General features: G+C 34.5%; 1 protein-coding gene across 7 annotated transcripts in view; it reads left to right on the top strand.

Moving 5' to 3' along the window:
* The window catches only part of MICU3 (mitochondrial calcium uptake family member 3), an 87552-nt gene that overhangs the window by 23463 nt on the left and 42628 nt on the right, over positions 1-21461 (top strand). For 6 of the 7 annotated variants that reach the window (XR_013825442.1, XM_079908984.1, XM_079908983.1 and 3 more), the window contains exons 2-5: positions 6312-6465; positions 12758-12789; positions 17333-17411; positions 21156-21203. Coding sequence is in view for 6 of the 7 variants with exons in the window: in XM_079908984.1 (XP_079765110.1) it covers positions 6312-6465; positions 12758-12789; positions 17333-17411; positions 21156-21203 (313 nt within the window). In the remaining variant the exon portion in view is untranslated. Of the gene's footprint in view, positions 1-6311; positions 6466-12757; positions 12790-17332; positions 17412-21155; positions 21204-21461 lie in introns of those variants that run through there. The other variant, XM_079908986.1, reaches the window with a different exon arrangement.

Genomic DNA, 21461 nt, shown 5'->3' on the forward strand with positions numbered 1-21461 from the left:
CTCTATGCCAATAAAATAGACAACCTGGAAGAAATGGACAAATTCTTAGAAAGGTATAACCTTCCAAGACTGAACCAGGAAGAAATAGAAAATATGAACAGACCAATCACAAGTAATAAAATTGAAACTGTGATTAGAAATCTTCCAACAAACAAATGTCCAGGACCAGATGGCTTCACAGGTGAATTCTATCAAACATTTAGAGAATAGCTAACACCCATCCTTCTTAAACTCTTCCAAAAAATTGCAGAGGAAGGGACACTCCCAAACTCATTCTATGAGGCCACCATCACCCTGATACCAAAACCAGACAAAGATACTACAAAAAAAGAAAATTACAGACCAATATCACTGATGAATATAGATGCAAAAATCCTCAACAGAATTCTAGGAAACAGAGTCCAACAACACATTAAAAGGATCATACCATGATAAAGTGGGATTTATCCCAGGAATACAAGGATTCTTCAATATGCACAACTCAATTAATGGGATACACCATATTAACAAATTGAAGAAGAAAAACCATATGATCATCTTAATAGATGCCGAAAAAGCTTTTGACAAAATTTAACACCCATTTATGATAAGAACTCTCCAGAAAGTGGGCATAGAGGGAACCTACCTCAACATAATAAAGGCCATATATGACAAACCCACAGCAAACATCATTCCCAATGGTGAAAAACTGAAAGCATTTCCTCTAAGATCAGGAACAAGACAAGGATGTCCACTCTCACCACTGTTATTCAACATAGTTTTGGAAGTCCTAGCAATGGCAATCAGAGATGAAAAAGAAATAAAAGGAATACAAATTGGAAGAGAAGAAGTAAAACTGTTACTGTTTGCATATGACATGACATATACATAGAGAATCCTAAAGATGTCACCAGAAAACTACTAGAGCTAATCAATGCATTTGGTAAAGTTGCAGGATACAAAATTAATGCACTGAAATCTCTTGCATTCCTATACACCAATGATGAAAAATATGAAAGAGAAATTAAGGAAACAGTCCCATTTACCATTGCCATGAAAAGAATAAAATACCTAGGATTAAACCTACCTAGGGAGACAAAAGACCTGTATGCAGAAAACTATAAGAACTGGTGAAAGAAATTAAAGATGGTACCAACAGATGGGGAGATATACCATGTTCTTGGATTCGAAGAATCAATATTGTGAAAATGACTATACTACCCAAAGCAATCTACAGATTCAATGCAATCCCTATCAAATTGCAAATTACAGAAATAGAACAAAAAAATCTTAAAATTTGTATGGAGACACAAAAGACCTCGGATAGTCAAAGGAGTCTTCAGGGAAAAAAAGCAGAGCTGGAGGAATCAGACTCCCTGACTTCAGACTATACTACAAAGGTACAGTAATCAAGACAATCTGGTACTGGCACAAGAACAGAAACATAGATCAATGGAACAAGACAAAGCCCAGAGATAAACCCACGTGCCTATGGTCAACTAATCTATGACAAAGGAGGCAAGGATATACAATGGAGAAACGACAGTCTCTTCAGTATGTGGTGCTGGAAAACTGGACAACTACATATAAAAGAATGAATGTAGAATACTCCCTAACACCATACACAAAAATAAACTCAAAATGGATTACAGACCTACATGTAAGACCGGGCACTATAAAACTCTTAGAGAAAAACATAGGAAGAACACTCTTTGACATAAATCATAGCAAGATCTTTTTTGATCCACCTCCTAGAGTAATGGAAATAAAAACAAAAATAAACAAATTGGACCTAATGAAACTTAAAAGCTTTTGCAGAGGAGAGGAAATTGTAAACAAGATGAATAGACAGCCCTCAGAGTGGGAGAAAATATTTGCAAACGAATCAACGGACAAAGGATTAATCTCCAAAATATATAAACAGCTCATGCAGCTCAATATGAAAAAAACAACCCAATCCAAATATGGGCAGAAGACCTAAATAGACATTTCTCCAAAGAAGACATACAGATGTCCAGGAAGCACATGAGAAGCTGTTCAGCATCACTAATTATTAGAGAAATGTAAATCAAAACTACAATGAGGTATCACCTCACATCAGTTAGAATGGGCATCATCAGAAAATTTACAAACAACAAATGCTGGAGAGGGTGTGGAGAAAAGGGAACCCTCTTGCACTGTTGGTGGGAATGTAAATTGATACAGCCACTATGGAGAACAGTATGGAGGTTCCTTAAAAAACTAAAAATAGAATTACCATATGATCCAGCAATCCCACTACTGGGCATATATCCAGAGAAAACCATAATTCAAAAAGACACATGCACTCCAATGTTCATTGCAGCATTATTTACAATAGCCAGGTCATGGAAGCAACCTAAATGCCCATCGACAGATGAATGGATAAAGAAGATGTGTTACATGTATAAAATGGAATATTACTCAGCCATAAAAAGGAACAAAATTGGGTCATTTGATGAGACGTGGGTGGATCTAGAGACTGTCATATATAGTGAAGTAAGTCAGAAAAAGAAAAACAAATATCGTGTATTAACGCATATATGTGGAACCTAGAAAAATGGTACAGATGAACCGGTTTGCAGGGCAGAAATTGAGACACAGATGTAGAGAACAAACGTATGGACACCAGGGGGGAAAGCCGCGGGGGTGGGTGGTGGTAATGGTGTGATGAATTGGGAGATTGGGATTGACATGTATACACTGATGTGTATAAAATTGATGACTTAGAAGAACCTGCTGTATAAAAAAGTAAATAAAATAAAATTTAAAAATTAAAAAAAATATAATATTTGTGAAAATCACACATGCTGTAGTTTCATTATTTGAAGTTTGATGATACTTTATTTTCACAATGAATTGTTCTTTATTAATGAAAGAAATGAAGTTCTTAGAAATTAAAATTTAAAATTCTAATTTTGAATAGTGGACTTCAGCGAATTTGCCTGCTGCTTGAACCCCTGTGTATCACTTATATTCTTGGCTAAGGTCCCCAGCCTGGGTCTTGTACTTGGTTCAGGATTTTGCCAAATAAATCGTATGCTACATCTTCTGCACCTTTCCTGTGCTGGCTTCTTGCCCCTCCACTGCTGCCCTCTCTTGCAGTCAGTCCTCCACGTAGCAAAAAGTGTAATCTACCAAATTTGAATCTCTTTCAAATTATATTTATGTTTGTTTTTTCTCTAATGATAACCAAGCACCTTCCTCTATGTTGTAACTCCCAGTGTTCAGTTAAATGTGAAAACCTATACTCTTCTCTTTCTGGCCTTCCCTAATTCATATACTGATAAAATTCTCATCAGTTATACTGTCCTTTTTTTTTTTTTTTTTCTGTACGCGGGCCTCACTGTTGTGGCCTCTCCCGTTGCGGAGCACAGGCCCCGGACGCGCAGGCTCAGCGGCCATGGCTCACAGGCCCAGCCGTTCCGCGATACGCAGGATCCTCCCGGACCGGGGCACGAACCCGTGTCCTCTGCATCGGCAGGCGGACCCTCAACCACTGCGCCAGCAGGGAAGCCCTATACTGTCCATTTTTGTTATTGTTGTTGTTATTCCTGTAGTCAGAAGCTAGAATTTGTGAATTTTACTGTCCTTTTTGGAAAGATATCATAGAAGCAAAAATTAATCTTTATTGTAGGAGAAAATTGGTAATGTATAACTGAAAGAAGGCAACAGAAGTAATATATACCTAGTATCAGTAATTACTTTAAAAAGTTAAGTACGTGGAACCCTGTTTTAAAATCTAAATATGAAAAAAAAGAAAAACTTGAATTACCCAATTTTTATATGTTGCAGTCACTTGGCAGGAGTGCCTGAGAATTGAGTGCTCCAAATTTCAAGACTTAAACCAGAAGTTATTAATACTTTTGCCTGAATCTGCACTTAAGAAGAGATTCATGTTACTGGAATTTTTACTCTATTAAAATAAAAAACAGTCAAAAATAAATCCCATAAGGCTTCTTATTGCAATAGGTATCTTAAACAATTACCAGCATTAGTTATGAAGATGGTATGTTTGAACAACTTTGAAAAGATGGATACACCTAAGTTTTAATGTGGTACCTTTCTCACTAAAGCTTTAGGTTCTCTTTTATTATCTCAGTCTAGATTCCCAGCTTGGAATCAGAAGCCTGTCTTCTGGTTGTCCTTCACTGCCATCTGAACCACACTCAGTATCCCTTTGGCTATTTATTATCCCGTTCCCAATTATCTTTTCATCCATAAGCATTCATTCATTCACGCAATAAACATTTACCAAGCCCCTTAGATATGCCATGCACTATGTTAATCATATGTAGACAGGTAACTGCAACACAGTATGAATGGGGAGGAAAGAGTACAAGCGACAGAATAGTAGGATATATAATGGAAATAGCTAGGATTTATCCAAGGTACAGGGTTAACTCTCAGGGAAGGTGTATTGTCAAAGTCTAAGATACGTTAATACAAGGGATGTGATTAAGTAGGATTGATTTGGAGTAGCATCTCATATAGTAGAGAGGGTGTGGCAGCAGAAGTTTTCTTGCAGTTCGCTTTCCTAAGAGTCTGACTAAAAGAATCCCACTGACCATTTGATATGGAGCAAAGATTCATCTCCTTGGCAATAGCTGCAAAGGTAAGGGCTCACCTCCAGAGAAACTGAAAAGCTGAACAGGAAATGGAAGTTGGTCTAAAATATTCCTGGAGCTGGCCATTGCTCAGAGACCAGTACAGTTCCCGGAGCTCATTCCAGGCATAGAGTGAAGTTTGACTCATTCTTGTTTTTATCAACAGGCTATGGCTAGACTTTGGTTAGGATTAGCTTAGTTGGTTTCATGAAGTTCTAGCAGTAGGCAACCACTGAATTTATTGATAACTAGTGGATCTCTATAGCAGAGAGAGTCTAGAATGAGGCATCAGGGAGACCTGGTAAATAGCAGCTTAATACCAAGCACTGGAGTGGGGAGCTTAGCACGTGCTGTAGTTCCAGGGGAGCTACTAAAGGATCGGGAGAAGGTCTCAGGCACAGGTAGGAAATTGCTAAATTCCTTCATTAATCTTAATAACTTTTTTCTTGGATTTTCTAGGTAGATAATCATAAGTTCTTTCAAAATAGTAACAGTTGTAACTTTTGCTATAAACTCCCTGGAGGCATTTTGATAATATGTATGAAATGATTTTGTTTGACCAATCAAGTTTACTCCTAGGAGTTTACCCCAAGGAACTATTTGTAGATATATTTAAATATTTTCAAGGCTGGTCGTTATAACATTGTTTTATAATAGTAAAGTACTATGAATTAACTAAATAGTCAACCAGTTAGAATTCATTAATTGTGTTAAGCTACAAACATTTACTATTAAATATTATATAGTTACTAAAAATGGTCTACTAGACTAGTGACATGGAAAAATGACACATGATATATTAACACATTATTGACTGGAGGATTTTGTAGCCATAATATGTCTCTGGTCAAAAATGTGTTAATAAGTAAAAAGGATCAGATTACTGAACAGCATAGTATAACCCCCATTTTTTACCAAAAAAGAAAACAAAAACAGTTATGTCTATAAAATTTTAAATTCTATCTTCTAAATTATATATAGTAACTATGCATCGCTTTTGGAATCAGGAAAAAATCATTTTATTAAAAAAGTTGTTCAGAGAGAAAATAAATAATAGTGAGAAATTATTTATCTACAAGGAAAGATCTTTAAGTAAGACAAAAGGAGATCCCCTTCCCCCCATATACACACACTCTTGATTCTGCTCATCTTAACCTTAGGTAGAATTCAGAGTGAACATTGGTGGTAACTCTACTGTAGTGATGTAGACTTAGCAACTTCAGTTCGAATCTAAGCTCTACCACTAAGTGGTTTCCTTAGTGGTCACCATGAACAGCCTATCACACTTCACCTTTCTTCTTTTAGAAAATTAATAGACTACAATGAAAAGAGTTCAGATTAAATAAATAAGCCTATATAGAGAGTACATAGTAGGCATTCAGCAAGTGTTGGCGTTCCTTCTGAAGAAACTACTAGGTCAGAAATTTAATGTTCTCTGAAACTGAAGAAATAAATCGCAGGTCCTTCAAAGTGCCAGTGTTAAGTCTTCAGAACCTTAATGATATTCATTGTGGGATCTTTTGAACATTAGTTCATTTTATTCATGTGGGTAATTATTTATAATATGATTAAGTTCTCCAGAAGACAATATTTTCACACTTTTTCATTTGTTCTGTTAATTCACTATCAACATAATTGAAAACATTTATCATCTAAAAGGAGGTGTTACTTCACACAGTCCAGACTTACTTGCTTTCTTTACTTTAGGTTGCTGTTGGCAGAACAGACATTGAAGACCTAGATCTCTATGCAACATCTCGGGAAAGGCGATTTCGTTTGTTTGCTTCTGTAGAATGTGAAGGGCAGTTATTCATGACTCCATATGATTTTATTTTGGCTGTTACAACAGATGAGCCCAAATGTAAGTATATTTCTTCAGTTATCTCAATAATTTTATAAGATTTTTCTCTTGTCTCTAGTTTGTAAAAATGTGGAGCAGTATAAGTTTTCAGAACAACTAAGCAAGCAATGTGGTGTTTCAAAAGATACTGTGCTCTACAATGTTACCAGACTAATATTTCTTATCAACTCCTACTGGTATCTTTTCTGTTTTCAGAAATTTCTGTTGTTTCCTCTTTCTCAGTACATCCAACTAAACACTGCCTTACTCTTTATAATAGGTTCTTACTCTGCCAAGTCAGTTCGTATATCCAGTCTAAACAGAATAACTCAGAGGGCTGGCTCCAGTTAGACCTGGACAAAAATTCTTCCCATATCTCTTCTGAATATGTCATGGCTCCTGCAGTGTAAATATAAGTTAATCGTTTTTCACCTTTCCATGTGTTAGAGCAGTGGTTCTCAAATTTGGGGGCATTATGTACATTCTTGCAGAGTTACTTTAATGTCTGACTTAACAGAAGCCATCTGGATTCTCATATCTGCTTTTGTGTTCAATTTGTTGCAATGTATTGTTTTTCAGGAAGTATCTGAACAAAATCTGCCTCACAAATATAGAAGTAGGAAAAGGGAAGAGTATTTCAGTAGCCTTTTAGATAATTGTAGATATTCTTCTTTGGTACTGTATCAATACTTGGCTAATAGTAGTTTCTTAAAGTTTAGCTGCAATGTGGACTTTGAAACTTTTTTGTTATCTGTTTTGTTAAAATACATTGGCCTACATTGCACTTTGAATGGATCTTTTTCCCTTATATAATCTTGTAACATCAACTGGAAAATGTTGGTTTATTAAATTATGCAGATTTTCCAAATGCTGACATATCTCATTATACAATATTTTTTAAAAATCACATTCACTAATATTGTCATAATCTCATCAGAAAAGTTTTTACTTATTGGAAAGCTGTCAAATTCGTGGTGTACACAAGTTTTCCAATATTCTGATTTTTACTTGAAATCTCAAATGTTATCATTAACAACAAATACTGTCAGTTTTCTTTAAGCAAGAAGCAACTTTGTTCATTTGTACAAAAATGTCTGCCAGATACCCAGGTCTAAATAACCATAATTTGTCTGTCAGTTATTCTTTCAAGTAAAAATAGGGTTCCATGAAAAAAAGGAACTAGTTCAGTTCACAACTCAAAAAATAATCACAGAGTATTTTTTCTCAAGACAACCATAGTACTTTGGAAGGCAGCAGAAGTGCTTTTATGCATCCTTCCCATTTCATCTCACAGAATATTAAATGACATGTAGTCAAGGACAACTATCAAATGGCAGGCACTGCACTAGGCACTGGAGATACAGTGGTGAGGGGAACGAAAGGTAAATGTTCTCCACTCTCATGGTGCTTGCAGTCTGGTGGAGGAAGCCAACACTGCTCAACAAAATTTACATATAAACAACAAATTATAACTCAGTGCCATGAAAGAATGTTTCTTGATTCTATGAGAGTGTATTTTTGAGAAGTGACCTAGTCAGGTAGCTCAGAGAAATCTTCCTTGGGGAAATAAATATCACCATGAAATATGAAATCATAAGAGCTAACTAGGTAAATGGGAAATCGGGAGTGGAGAATTTCAGCAGAAGAAACAGCGTGTGCTGAGGTGCCATGACAAGAAGGAGTGTGATACATTTGAGGAGTGGAAAAAAGATCTGGGTGGCTATAAGTGCAAAGAGCAAGGAGGAATATGGTATGTGGAATATGGGTAGGGCCAAATCATTCAGAGTCTGTAAGCTGATATTAAACATTTTTGGTTTTATCCTAAAAGTAATGGAAAACTGTGGTAGTGGTTTAAGCTGCAGGAGAATTTGGTGTATTAAAAAACCAAATTCAGGGCTTCCCTGGTGGCGCAGTGGTTGAGAGTCCACCTGCCGATGCAGGGACCACGGGTTTGTGCCCCGGTCCAGGAAGATCCCACATGCCGCGGAGCGGCTGGGCCCGTGAGCCATGGCCGCTGAGCCTGCGCGTCCGGAGCCTGTGCTCCGCAACGGGAGAGGCCACAACAGTGAGAGGCCCGCGTACTGCAAAAAAAAACCCAAAAAACCAAATTCAACTAAGTAAATTTTCAAGATCTTATTGGCTTTATTCAACGATTAATGAATTGAGCAGCATCCAATCTAGCAAATATAAAGGGGCTCTGAGGAGCTGTACAAAATGAAAGGCCTTTTATAGGCAGAAGGAAGCAGGAACAAGTAAGTTATATTAGGCCAGAAAAAGCAGGTTGGTTATTGTGAGGTCACTTGCCTTCAGGAGATGGTAGGGGTCTGTCAGACAGATGACCTAACTGCTGCTGATCAGGTGATTCCTGATGACTGGTTTAAGATTCCATGTGGGAGATAACTGACACTGTAATTAAGTCTCAGTTGGGTGACATGGGGCTTAGCGTAGGCAACTCCATTTTGGGCCTGTTGTCTTGTTTACAACAGGTGCCTGCTATGATTATATTGTGTTTTGAAAGATCTCAGGGTGGAGACAGATTACAGAGGTCCAGAGTGGCCATGAGCAGATCAGAGAGGAGACTCTTGTCCAAGCATCAGAAGCTTCTAACAATGGTGGCAATGGTAATGATGGAGTAGTGAGTACTAAGGATTTCTGGTTGGCTTAACTGGATGGATGGCAGTAGGGACTGGCGTTAAAGGGAAAAATCACAACTTCAGTTTTGGACATGATGTAGTTAAATGCCTCAGATTTGTAAAAGAGGAGATATCAAGGAGGCAGTAGGATCTAGCTCTTGATCATTGATTTCAATTCACTGAAAATCATCGTACCAAATAATTAGTTGTTTGATAATCTGCTTGAAACTGTCAAATGAATGCCTTAAGTTAGGTTAAAACAATTATAGCCATCTCTTCTTCAGAGATAGAGTTATGGCAAAACCAAACTTAAAATAAATCCTCAAGGACTAATGGAAGCATGGTTACTGTAGTTGATAATATTGTACAGCATTGTATAATTAAAACTTGCTAAGAGAACAGATCTTAAACATTCTCAACAACAAAAAAGGTAACTGAGGTGAAAGAAAAATGTATAAAAGTTCAAAAAATTCAATCTTCGGTAATTTGACAAATTGGCTACTTCACACATTAGCTTTTAATGAATTAATTTTTGATGCTTTGGATTATTTCCATTGGAGATCGTGGGGAAGGCTGGGAAGAGGTATGTGTTTGGGATTCGTCTGTACATGATTGGTAATTAATGCAGTGTGTATGGATGAGATTGCCTAGGGAGGTGGCATAGTATGAGAATAAAGGTGACAGTAGCGATACAAAAGGCTAGAGGTTAAGTAGGGCTCTTTTTTTGGAGAATTTGAAGTCTGTGGTAAGAATTGTATCTCTCTATGCTTTTTTGGTTCCCGTTCCCTCCCCCCTCCCTCCCACTTCCTTCAAGAAATATTTATTGAGTACTTACCATGTGCCAGATAAACATATTCTGCCTTGGAATTGGTTGTTTCTGTATTTTTTGTCCTCCTATAATATTGTACGTTTCCTGAGTGTAGGGACTTTGTACATAGAAAAGACTCTTATACATAAGTAGGTATATACGTGTTCCATACATTTTGTTTAATTGTTTTTGTACAGTGTGGATTTTTATATTTATTTTTGGTATAGATTTGATAAAACTATTAATATATCTCTTACAATATCAAATGGTACTTTTGCATCAAATTCTGTAACTGTTGTCAAACATATTTGAGAAGTTATCCTTTAAGTAATGCTTACTGGTTTAAAATTTCATAATCTGAAATTTTTTAATTCATTATTTTCTTTATTTTTATCTTCATAATGTATTCACTGGAAGCCTACTGTTGGATTTTTGCTTTTTGGAAATAATTTTAGCTGTGATTCTTTTGATAGATATTCCAAAACTATCACTTGCAGGGGAAAAACTGGTTTCCAGTATAAACACAGGATATTTAACAACCACAAATTAATATCAGTTAATTTCTAACCAGCACTTTTAAGACATAATTAAGAATGGTAACTAAAGATCAAGATAGTTGTAAAAACTTTTTTAAAACTGTAGGGTTTTAAAAAGAAATATTTACCTCAAAAAAGAAAATATGCTTCATAGACTGAATATTAAATCATATACATATCAAAATAGCATATTGAAATTTGACTTGTGTTTAGACCTTGGTATTCATTTATGAGCTTTGAGAACCTGAGTAAGTTATTTAATCTTTTGTTTCTTCATTTATAAAAGTAAAAATAGCAGCCTTATGAGGTTTTTTAAGGATTGAATGATATCAGTTATGTTTAGTGTAATACCTGACATGCAGTAAGCACTTAATAAACATTGCTAGCTGTCATTGTCATCATAATCATTATCACTTGAATTCATAACCATTATTTTTAAAAATCTTTAATATAATTTTATGGCAATATCAACAGGAAAATGGTATGCTATGTAAACATTTGCTTAATAATTATAGTTCAAATAAATGTCAATTGAGATATATATCTGATTGTTGATTGTAACTTTGTGTTTGAAATCAAGAAAATTTCTTGTTTTACCCACTTAAATAGAACCTAAGAGGTAAACTGTTCATCTAGAACTAAAATAAGTAATTATTTTCATATAGCTTCAAGTATTATTTAATTTTAATTTAATTTTAAGTTAAAAAATTTCAGACATACTAAAAATATTAAAAATATAATGAAAACATCAACCTATAGCTTAAGAAATAAAATATATCCAAAAGAATGAAGTCCCTCTTCACCTTATATTTATATATGCAGTAACTTCATGTGAAATAAGGAATTTAGAAAATCAGAAAATCCTTTGAAGAACAATCTTAATGGCTCTTTAGTTTTATTAAAAAAAAAAAGCCAATAATACTGACCATGGTGACATATCCGGCAGAATGAATATGTCTTTTGTGAATAATTTACCCTGGAAATCTCATAAACCCTACAAAACTCAAGAGTGTCTAACTTCCTCTTTTGATAAATAGCTTCTGAACATTGCATAAGAGCATGTGCATGTACTTTTGTACCATTTATTTTTCTTCTTTTCTTACTGCTATATTTCAAAAGCAACAGAATAATAAATATTATTTACATTGTTGTGTTCATTGTGTAAAGGAGGATGTCTATGAAATGAATGTGTAAAGTATTATAATTAAGGTTAAATGCTGAATTCTACTGTATAGACCTGTGATTTTAATCTTGATTTTAAACTTGATTACATGTTTGCATATAAACTGTCTTGGGTAAAGGAAGGATGTCGTTGCTACATAGAGAAGAAAACTATCTTCATAAAAATCAGTTTGCCAAATTTTAGAACATAGTTTTTCCCTTTTGATCTTAAAATGACTTATTACATCGCTTAAAAAAGAGAAAGTTAAGCAAAACATGCCTATCTTATAATCTTGAATTTGATATATTGTTTACGTTAGCTATGGTTAACTATACAGAAATGGCCACATTGCCATGTAGAAAAATTATTGGTTGTCATTATTGTAATGTAGCTGAAATAGTTGATATTTACTAGTTCCTAATGCAGCTGTGTTATAGGACTTAATCACATACAAACCTGGAGATAATTCTTGGACAAGCATTAGATATTCACAGTGTTCAAATCTGAGCAAGGAAACAGCAATGTTGACTATGTATTTATTTTAATATTATGAGATTTATAGTGTTTGAGATCTTCAGGGATGTGAGGAGAAATCAGAAAAAGAAAGTGATCTCAGGTATTTTATTCAACTATGACATTCTTAGGGGAGAAGAATGGAAAACGGGCCAAGAGTCTATCACATTACCTGTTCTCTCCTTGATCTTTTTTTCTTTTTGCCCCTATCCTTCCCCTTCACTCTAGAGAGACCTGACCTTTGAAGTATAATCAGAGATACTAACACAGCAGAGATCATGAGTGACACCTTAAAATTATAATTTCTCTATGTTAATATTTTATATTCTAACATCAGTTTTTAATGAATATCATTGTTTGTGTTTTAAGCCCATAGGATGTTTAACATGGAGTAATTAACTTACTTTATAAATCCAGAAATCCCCAAAGTAAGATAATGATTATGGAAAATGTGTTTTCTATTCCACTGATATTATTTAAGTAGTTTATAGTACGTGAAACAAATACATAATGCATGACATACATAGGTCTAAATCTTGAGATTAAAAAAACTTTGCCTTTTAGATATAAAAGTCAGTGTTATGAGTTATGATTGTAGATGGTTACTGAATTTTGATATATATTACATGAAGTATTATCTAATTTTTTATGTTTATTATAGTTGCTAAAACATGGAAGTCACTTTCCAAGCAGGTAGGTTAAAGCTCTTGGTATATGTATGCATGCACACTATTTTATTTTATTTATTTATTTTTTAAAAATTTATTTATTTATTTGGCTGCACTGGGTCTTAGTTGTGGCATGTGGGATCAAGTTCCCTGTCCAGGGATCAAACCCGGGGCTCCTGCATTGGGAGCATGGAGCCTTAGCCACTGGACCACCATGGAAGTCCCGCACACTATTTTTTATATATATATTTATGTGATGTATACATATATAAATGTGATATGTACATATATATAAGATATATAAAGTTGAACTCAAAGGAGATTATTAGCAAATTTTGCTAAATTAAATATTAAAAATTTTGGCACACCAAAAGACAGTGTCAACAATGTTAAAAGATGTATGACAGATGCGAGAATATGCTTGCAACATATTGGGTTGGCTAAAAAGTTCGTTCGGGTTTTCTTAAGATATGAAAAACCAGAACGAACTTTTTGGCCAACCCATTATTAACAGAAAAGGCTAAGTATCTTGTAGTCATATAGAGCTCCTGTAAATCAATATACAAAAGATAATAAGAAAATAATGGGTAGACATAGCCAGAAGGGCCAATAAATATATGTAAAGGAGCTCAACCTCACTAGTAATCAGGGATATGCAAATTAAACCAATGATCTGATGCTAGTTCACACCCATCAGATTGTCAGGTTCTAGAAATCTAACAATACCAGTAATTCAAGGACAAGAAGAAAGAGGAATCAGGTGAGAATGTAAATTGGTATAGTCTCTTTTGAGAGAAATTTGGCACTATCTAATGCATATCAAAAATTCTACTTCTAGATATGTTTACAAGAGAAACACTTGTATGCTTATACCAGGAGTCCTAAAAAAATTAGGAACAATATAAATGCCAGTCAATAGAGGAATTAATAAAAGAATGTGAAATAGGCATATGAAGGACAATACAGTAATATAGAGCTAAGATGAATAAATACACAAGAGATATGTGTATCAACATGAATAGACCTAAAAAGCATGAGTTTGAGTAAAACAGCAAATTGCAAAATAATATAAACCGGTCTTTCTTAACGTGCAAAGACCTTTTTGGGGGTCCATGAAGTCAAGACTATTTTCATAATAATACTGAGAAGATACTTGTTCTATTACTCTCATTCTGTGACAAGTGTACAGTGGAGTTTTCCAGAGGCTGCGTGATGAGTGATGACATCATCACTCTGAGAACTAATAGAATATGTGCTTGTGTGTTTTTGTGTTCTAAAAATGTATCATTTCGATTTCCACATGCATTAAATATTGATAGATATAACCTACATAAGCAATATCTCTTTTGGGTAAACAATTTTTAAGAGTATAAAGAGTTACATTTCAGAACTGCTTATATAGACAATTGCTATGTAGCCATGAAAATGAAGAATATTTGGCAGGAAAATACGCTCATGACATATTAATTTACAAAACAGTATGCAGAAAATGATTTAATATTTACAACAAGAATGACAAAAATACTGTATAAATATGCCTAGATAGAGAATTAGATTAAAAGGAGATTAAATAAAATTTTTAATTGTAGTTCGTCCCTGGATTACAATCGGTTTTATTTTCTGCACTTACTAATTTTCCTATAACATATATATTACGTATATAGTTATAAAAATTGTCCTCAGAAAAATTGTATAAAGCCTTTCAAAGGCATCTGTAATTCTAGGTAAATGAATTCAATCCAGCAAATATTTATTTAGTCCCTACTTGCAATACTGCAATACAGTTCTGACACTTATCACCCAGAGCTAGCATCAGACCCCACAGATTTAAGGACCCGTTTCCCAAAAAGGTGGCCCTCATTTCAGCTGTCAGCTGCAACTCAGGGGGTCCTGGACCACCCACGCTGCTGACCAACTGGCTACAAATTCAGAGAGTTCCCACAACTCCACTCAAGTTTGATAATTTGTTAGACTGACTCATAGAACTCAGGAACGTTCTACATGTAGAATTATAGTTTATCATTATAAGGGAACAAATCAAAGCCAGCCAAATGGAGAGACACATACAGCAAGTTATAGGAGGGTTCCAAACACAGCTTCTGTGCCCTCTCCCTGCAGGATCAGGGTATGTCACCCTCCTGGCACACCCATGTGTTCACCAACCTGAAAGCTCCACTGAGTTTGGTGTCCAGAGTTTTTATTGGGGGTTTCATTGCATGGGTGTGATTGATCAAATCATTGGCCACATGGTTGAATTCAATCTCCAGTCCCTTTCCTCTCCCCTCCCCAGAGGTCAGGCTAGTTCAAAGCCCCAACACTTGAATCATGGGGTTATTTTTGAAGGTCAGCCCCCCATCTTGAGTCATCTCCTCAGCATAAACTTTGGTGTTATGCAAGGATATAGTCTTCCTCCCAGGAACCAGGGACAAAGGCCAATCAAATTCTTTATCATACAACACTACTACCTATAAGAGACTAAGGTAGGCACTGGCAGAGGGGAGAGAGATTCCCGCCTGAGTGGAAATACAGTTTTTAATAAAACTTAAAAAAGTCCCTAGCCTCCACTGCAGTGAACTCTACTCAATACTCCGTTATAACCTGTATGGGAAAAGAATCTGAAAAAGAATGGATATATGTATATGTATAACTGACTCACTTTTGCTGTACACCTGCAACTAACATAATATTGTAAATCAACTATATGTCAATATAAAATAAAAATTGAATTAAGAAAAAAAAGTCCCTGAAGTTGACACAAAACAAGATTAGTATGTCAACTGGATGATCTAGACCAGACAAGGAACTAAATTATTACAAAAATAAACTGCTTAGAGTCAGTAAGGATCTGGACAGTCATTTACTAGTTGTATAATCCCGGGTGAGTTACTTATCTTCTTTAAGACACAGTAAAATATGCATAATGAGGATAATTTTTTAGAATTAAATGAGATATGTATCAGCCCATTGCCAAGCATATAGGGGACACTCAGTAAAAGGTAGCTATGATTTTTTTGGTCTTAAATTTTAGCTGAGTTTAAGTAGAAGAAATGAGTTGAATACATGGGAACAGTTAAAATGGAGATGGTAGTATTTATATAATAGAAACAATATTAATGAAAATATATAAAATGTACTCAAAATATTAATATTTTTTAATCTCCTGCTCTAACAAAAATGTTTATGAGTTTACTATTGTTTAAACATTAAATATCCTAGCTTCTCATTATTATTCATATGTGAATTGCTACCCTAGTCAGACACTACTGAGCACCAGGTGGCATCTATTACCTGCAGTGCAGAAATAACACCAGGAAGGAAATGAGAGCAAGGATTCACAGATAGGCTTCAGGGCGTCTATAAATCCCCTAAAAATACCTCTCCTGCCTTTGGCATCCCAGAGATTCCTTATTTGCCTGCTAACCCAGCTCTATAATGAAAAAGATGGTTTATAAATGTCACAGAGCTTTTTTATGTACAACTACATCAGGAAGGATTTGTCTAAAGTGCTTCTCAAACTTGAATGTGCATAAAAATCACCTGGAGATCGTGTTAAAAATTGATTCTGGTTCAGGAGGCCAGGGATGGGATCTGAGATTCTGCATTTCTAACAAGGTCCCCGGTGATGATGCCCGGGCCATTGGGGAACCACATTTTGAGTAGCAAGAGTCAGATCTGGAAAAAAAGTCATTTCTATTGTTTTTTCAGTATGTTACTTAGCAGACTAATTTTTTAATTTCAAATTATTTCAACTTATCTCACCAAATCCTTTAATAATTTTTTCACAGTTAACCTAATTATAATTTTCACTTATTTTTAACACAGTATGTGTAATAAATACAAAATCGTTCTAGTATCTGAGCAATGAATCAAATGTTTAAATTTTCCAAAATAGTCCCCCCTCAGCTTGATTAAAAAAGAAAAAAAGCTGGCTAACCAGCAATTGAAGTGTGTATTCTTTACTGAATATTTAAGTTAAAAGTAGAAAAAAAATTGCAGCGGTGGACACAATAACTCAACACCCTGTCATCCCGCTTCATCTGATGTCATCATTCTTTGAGTCACTATTAAAATACTCTTCATTCTTTCCCAGCATAATCTGTTGCCCAGTTACTTCATCTACCACAAAATCCCCTAAATCCAGGAGGGCTACAGAAAACAGTATGTGAAGCCCAGTGATCATGTGTGACCTGTATTAGGAAGTCCACCTTTTCCTGTGGCTTCCATGGAACCATCCTTTTCTAACTGGCTCCAGAACTTAAATTCACTGTTTCATCTTAATTAGATTATCATATATATATGTATTTCTCCAGTTATTAAGTTTACCTGAAATTTTCGGTAGCTCTAATTGAATTTAATGTAGCATCTTTATCACTTATTTTTACATTTGGACTGTGGGCAAATATTGGGTTTTATGGTTGAATGAACCACAGATAAAATAGTATAAATACAGTCATGTCTCACGTCTTCTAAGCAGAGAATGTTTTTGCATAGGCATTTGAATATTTTTGGTCTATTTTATAAGTAAATGGTTTACCAGTTAATCAGCATTATGATACCTTATGTCATAGGAATTAAATCAAATGCTATCAGAAACACCACCAGTTTGGAAAGGATCATCAAAGCTATTTCGAAGTCTTAAAGAAAGAGGTAAGTTAACTATAGTATTTATGTATTTTAATATTGATACTATATTATTTATACTATTTATACATATTTTCCTCATGCTTAAATAATTTTATAATTAATGTGTCTATGTACATGGAAAAAAAACTGAAAAGAAAAGCACCAAAATATTAATAATGATTGTTTCTCGGCAGTGGGATTAAGGGTGGTTTTTATGTTACTTTTTATATACACTATTCATATCTTCCACACTTTTCACAACAAAATGAACTTTTATAGTTAAAAAAAAACCTTTTTAACCATATTGAGAGGTATATGTTATATTTACCCACAGAAAGCAGTTTTCAAAAATACAGATTTCCAAATGTCTATTTTTCTTCTTTCCTTTTACTTCCAGGGAATTGCAGATTTTCTTAAATTTAATCAATATGAAAAGCTTATTGGATATATCTTTTGGTTGCACAATTTGAACATGTTTCTTTTAAAAACAACACTCACTGCAAAAATCCACCTATTTCAACTTACCATATTACCCATATCTATTTATACATTAAACTCGTTAATTCATACATGGCTTTGCAATCAAATTATATAGCTTTTATTGCAATTTTCTTTTACATTGTACTTTTTATAAATGTTTATAGCAGAAACTAATAAACTCTCTTTAATCTTAAAAAGGAATGTTTCTTAGAAATATATATTTTCATATTCAAATATAAGAGTATGCAAAATAACAATATAAAGCATTTATCTAAACTTACCTTTTTTTCATCAATTTCAACCGATATTGGTTTGAAAGTAATATAGTTAATGTGAAGATAAATACTTTATAAAGGATTAGTTATAATCCGTATATTTTTGCCTAAGCAGAATTAGAAATTCAGATTGCTTACACCTGGTTCTCATGGACTCTGGAAGGAGGAGACACCTTGTCTTTAACTGTAGGCTTTTCATAACTAGGATTTTTAAATCTTTGTGAAATCTGGGCCATGGTGTCTTTAAAGTTCTTAGAAGTTTTCTTCTGGAAGTTGTCTTAAAGATTGCCATTCAAATCTTAGGGTGGAATGATAGGATCAGGAAAATTCAAAGCTCGGAATAATGAGGGAAATTGGTGAATGTAAAAAATATTTCTTTAATACCTCTCGTGGGAAAATGCAATTGGATCAAATATAATCCAAGACAGATAAATGCATGGAAGAAGGAAATTCTTTTTAGTTAGGGGGAGGGTTAAATCTGGAAGCCATAGGTTTAGGCAGGTCCTAATCCTACTTAAATTGTATGCATATTTGCATATTTTCTTCAGGGGGAGATGATCTATTCAGTGCTACCCAATAGAACTATCTGCAGTGATGGGAATGTCCGTATGGTAGCCACGAGCCAAATGTGGCTATTAATTACCTGAAATGGGGCTCCTGTATCTGAGGAACTGAATTTTTAATTTTATCTACTTTTAATTATTTTAAATTTAAATAGCCCCGTGTGGCCAATGGCTACACTGTAGAACAGTGCAGATCTATGTCATAGTGATGGGATTATCAAGGTAATCCGTGTACCCAAGAAGTTTTAGAACCATAGGGTTAGGTAAAGTAGAGAGTTACAGAGAATCTTGCTTTTTTATAAAGAGATTAGGTGGAAGAGGAATTGTAAAGCTAAGTTTTTAGAACTATTGAAAACTAATTTACAAATTAATTTTGTCTGCTTAAAATATAACCCAGCAAGAAAATGTTAGGCAGTTTTACAAAAATTTAATTGGTATACAGCATTTATGAAAACATGAATTACATAGACTTAGTTATAATAGCTAACTGTAATATATCATGATATAGGAACTAAACAGTGTAATGCTTTTAAGAAACTTCCCTTAGAATTTTTTAAAATTGAATTTTCAAGAGAAACCTAGTTGGCATCTTTCTTAGCCTCTTTTTCTAAGGATCGAAACATTACTATATGCTTAGCATTTAATTATTTTATTTTTGACCCTGGGTGGCCTTAAAATAAATTGAAAGGTTAATCTAATGGTTTTCCATTTTTGTAATTAAAAACATTATGAATCTACAGTTCATGTTTAGTAATATTTTCCCTTCTCCTTGACCTTTTTTTTTTTTTTACATCTTTACTAGAGTATGATTGCTTTACAATAGTGTGTTAGTTTCTGCTGTATAACGAAGTGAATCAGCTATACACATACATATATCCCCATATCCCCTCCCTCTTGCGTCTCCCTCCCTCCCACCCTCCCTATCCCACCCCTCTAGGTGGTCACAGAGCACCAAGCTGATCTCCCTGTGCCATGCGGCTGCTTCCCACTAGCTATCTATTTTATATTTGGTCGTGTATATATGTCCCTGACCATTTTTATTAAATTATATCATGAGTTTCTCACTTTGTTTTTCTTCCCTGTGGATTACACCACCTCAAAAACCACTTAGTACTTCAGACAAGTGCCTACCATGATCATCATCATCAGGACTCTCGCTGTTTTGTAATCCTTCAGTGAGGGGAATCTTGAGTTGATTATCAAGTAAACGGTGTAGAGCAGATCTTAAACTTCCTTATGCTAACCAGCACCGCTTGTGCGTTCCACCAAGTCAGAGCAAGTCAGTGGGACGGGGTTATGGAGGTACAGAGCCCATTTCCAGATCTTTTTTTTTGAGGGATCCCTATGGAATCTAGGTATTGTATCTTATATACGTTGACCATTCCAGAATCTTTCTCCCATAACATTCATGGCAATCAACCAGAACTATGTCTATAGGTCACAATATTCTAGTATAAACAAAAGACGGGAATGCTTTCAGGGCCTCCTAGCTCGGTCCCTTCACATCTTCTGACAAACTGCCTGACAGTGACTCCTCTTCCTTTGTTCTGTAACAAAGAGGGTAGCCTCAAAGAACATCAGGTAAAGTGGAGTTTTAAAGTTCACGATCTGATTATTTTAAGGATTTTTATACCCTTTTACCAAACATGAGGACTGTCTGGTATCTGGATAAGTGTTATTGGCTTATTTCTGATTTTCATTTTCTCAGGATACACTTGGAAAAACAATTAAGCCATTAATTCTAGTTTTGAGTGTTATAATCCAAAAGCAAGAATTTGAGTAACAGAATGTATGTTTTTATGTAGTCCAAACAAACTCCTTTTAAAGTTTATGAGATTACAGAGAACTCAGGATACAACATACAGAAAGTGTAAGCTTTCTGTAAAAATTGAAACTTCTTAGATTACATTTAATAGAAGCATGAAGCTTATCAAGAATAATGAGTGATAACTTGAAAGGAGAAAAGTAATAACTATAGAGTTGTGTTTTTTGAATGCAATAAGAAGTCAAATCTCTAAGCAAGAATATCTAAATGTTTTATTCAAGGGTTACTAAGAAATTATTAAGCATTTTACAGTGTTATCCATTTCCAACATTTTTATTTTATGTTAGATTCATACCTTGAAAGCTAGCAACACATTTAAAATTTACAGCTATATGTAAACATTATTGATAATTTTGCTTTTATGCCAGTATATCTGGAAGCATTAATGTGATTTTTGTATGGGTTTCTACAGAGGCATATGAAACAATGTAAAATTCATTTGTTTCTTTCACCCTGATTTTGTAGTAATAGTTTAGTCTCATTGAAAACAATATTTAGCATCTTCTTTAAAACTCTAAGTTCTTTATAAATATTACTGCTATTATAAGAATAATATTTTACCTGATAAATATGAAGAGAAAGTAATATTTTATATATAGCATCACTAATACTATTTTTCTTCTAGGTGTGATTTCTTACACAGAATATCTTTTTCTTTTATGTATTTTAACAAGTAAGTATACTCATTAAATCTATTTCTGGATACAGTTTTCTTTCTCAAGCATAATCTTGGGAAATAAATCTTTTTTAAATTAATTAATTTATTTTTTGCTGCATTGGGTCTTCGTTGCTGCACGTGGGCTTTCTCTAGTTGTGGCGAGCAGGCGCTACTCTTTGTTGCGGTGTGTGGGCTTATTGCGGTGGCTTCTCTCGTTGCGGAGCACGAGCTCTAGGCACATGGGCTTCAGTAGTTGTGGCGCACGAGCTCTAG

The sequence above is a fragment of the Stenella coeruleoalba genome, assembly GCF_951394435.1.
Source record: "Stenella coeruleoalba genome assembly, chromosome: 21".
NCBI lineage: Eukaryota > Metazoa > Chordata > Mammalia > Artiodactyla > Delphinidae > Stenella > Stenella coeruleoalba.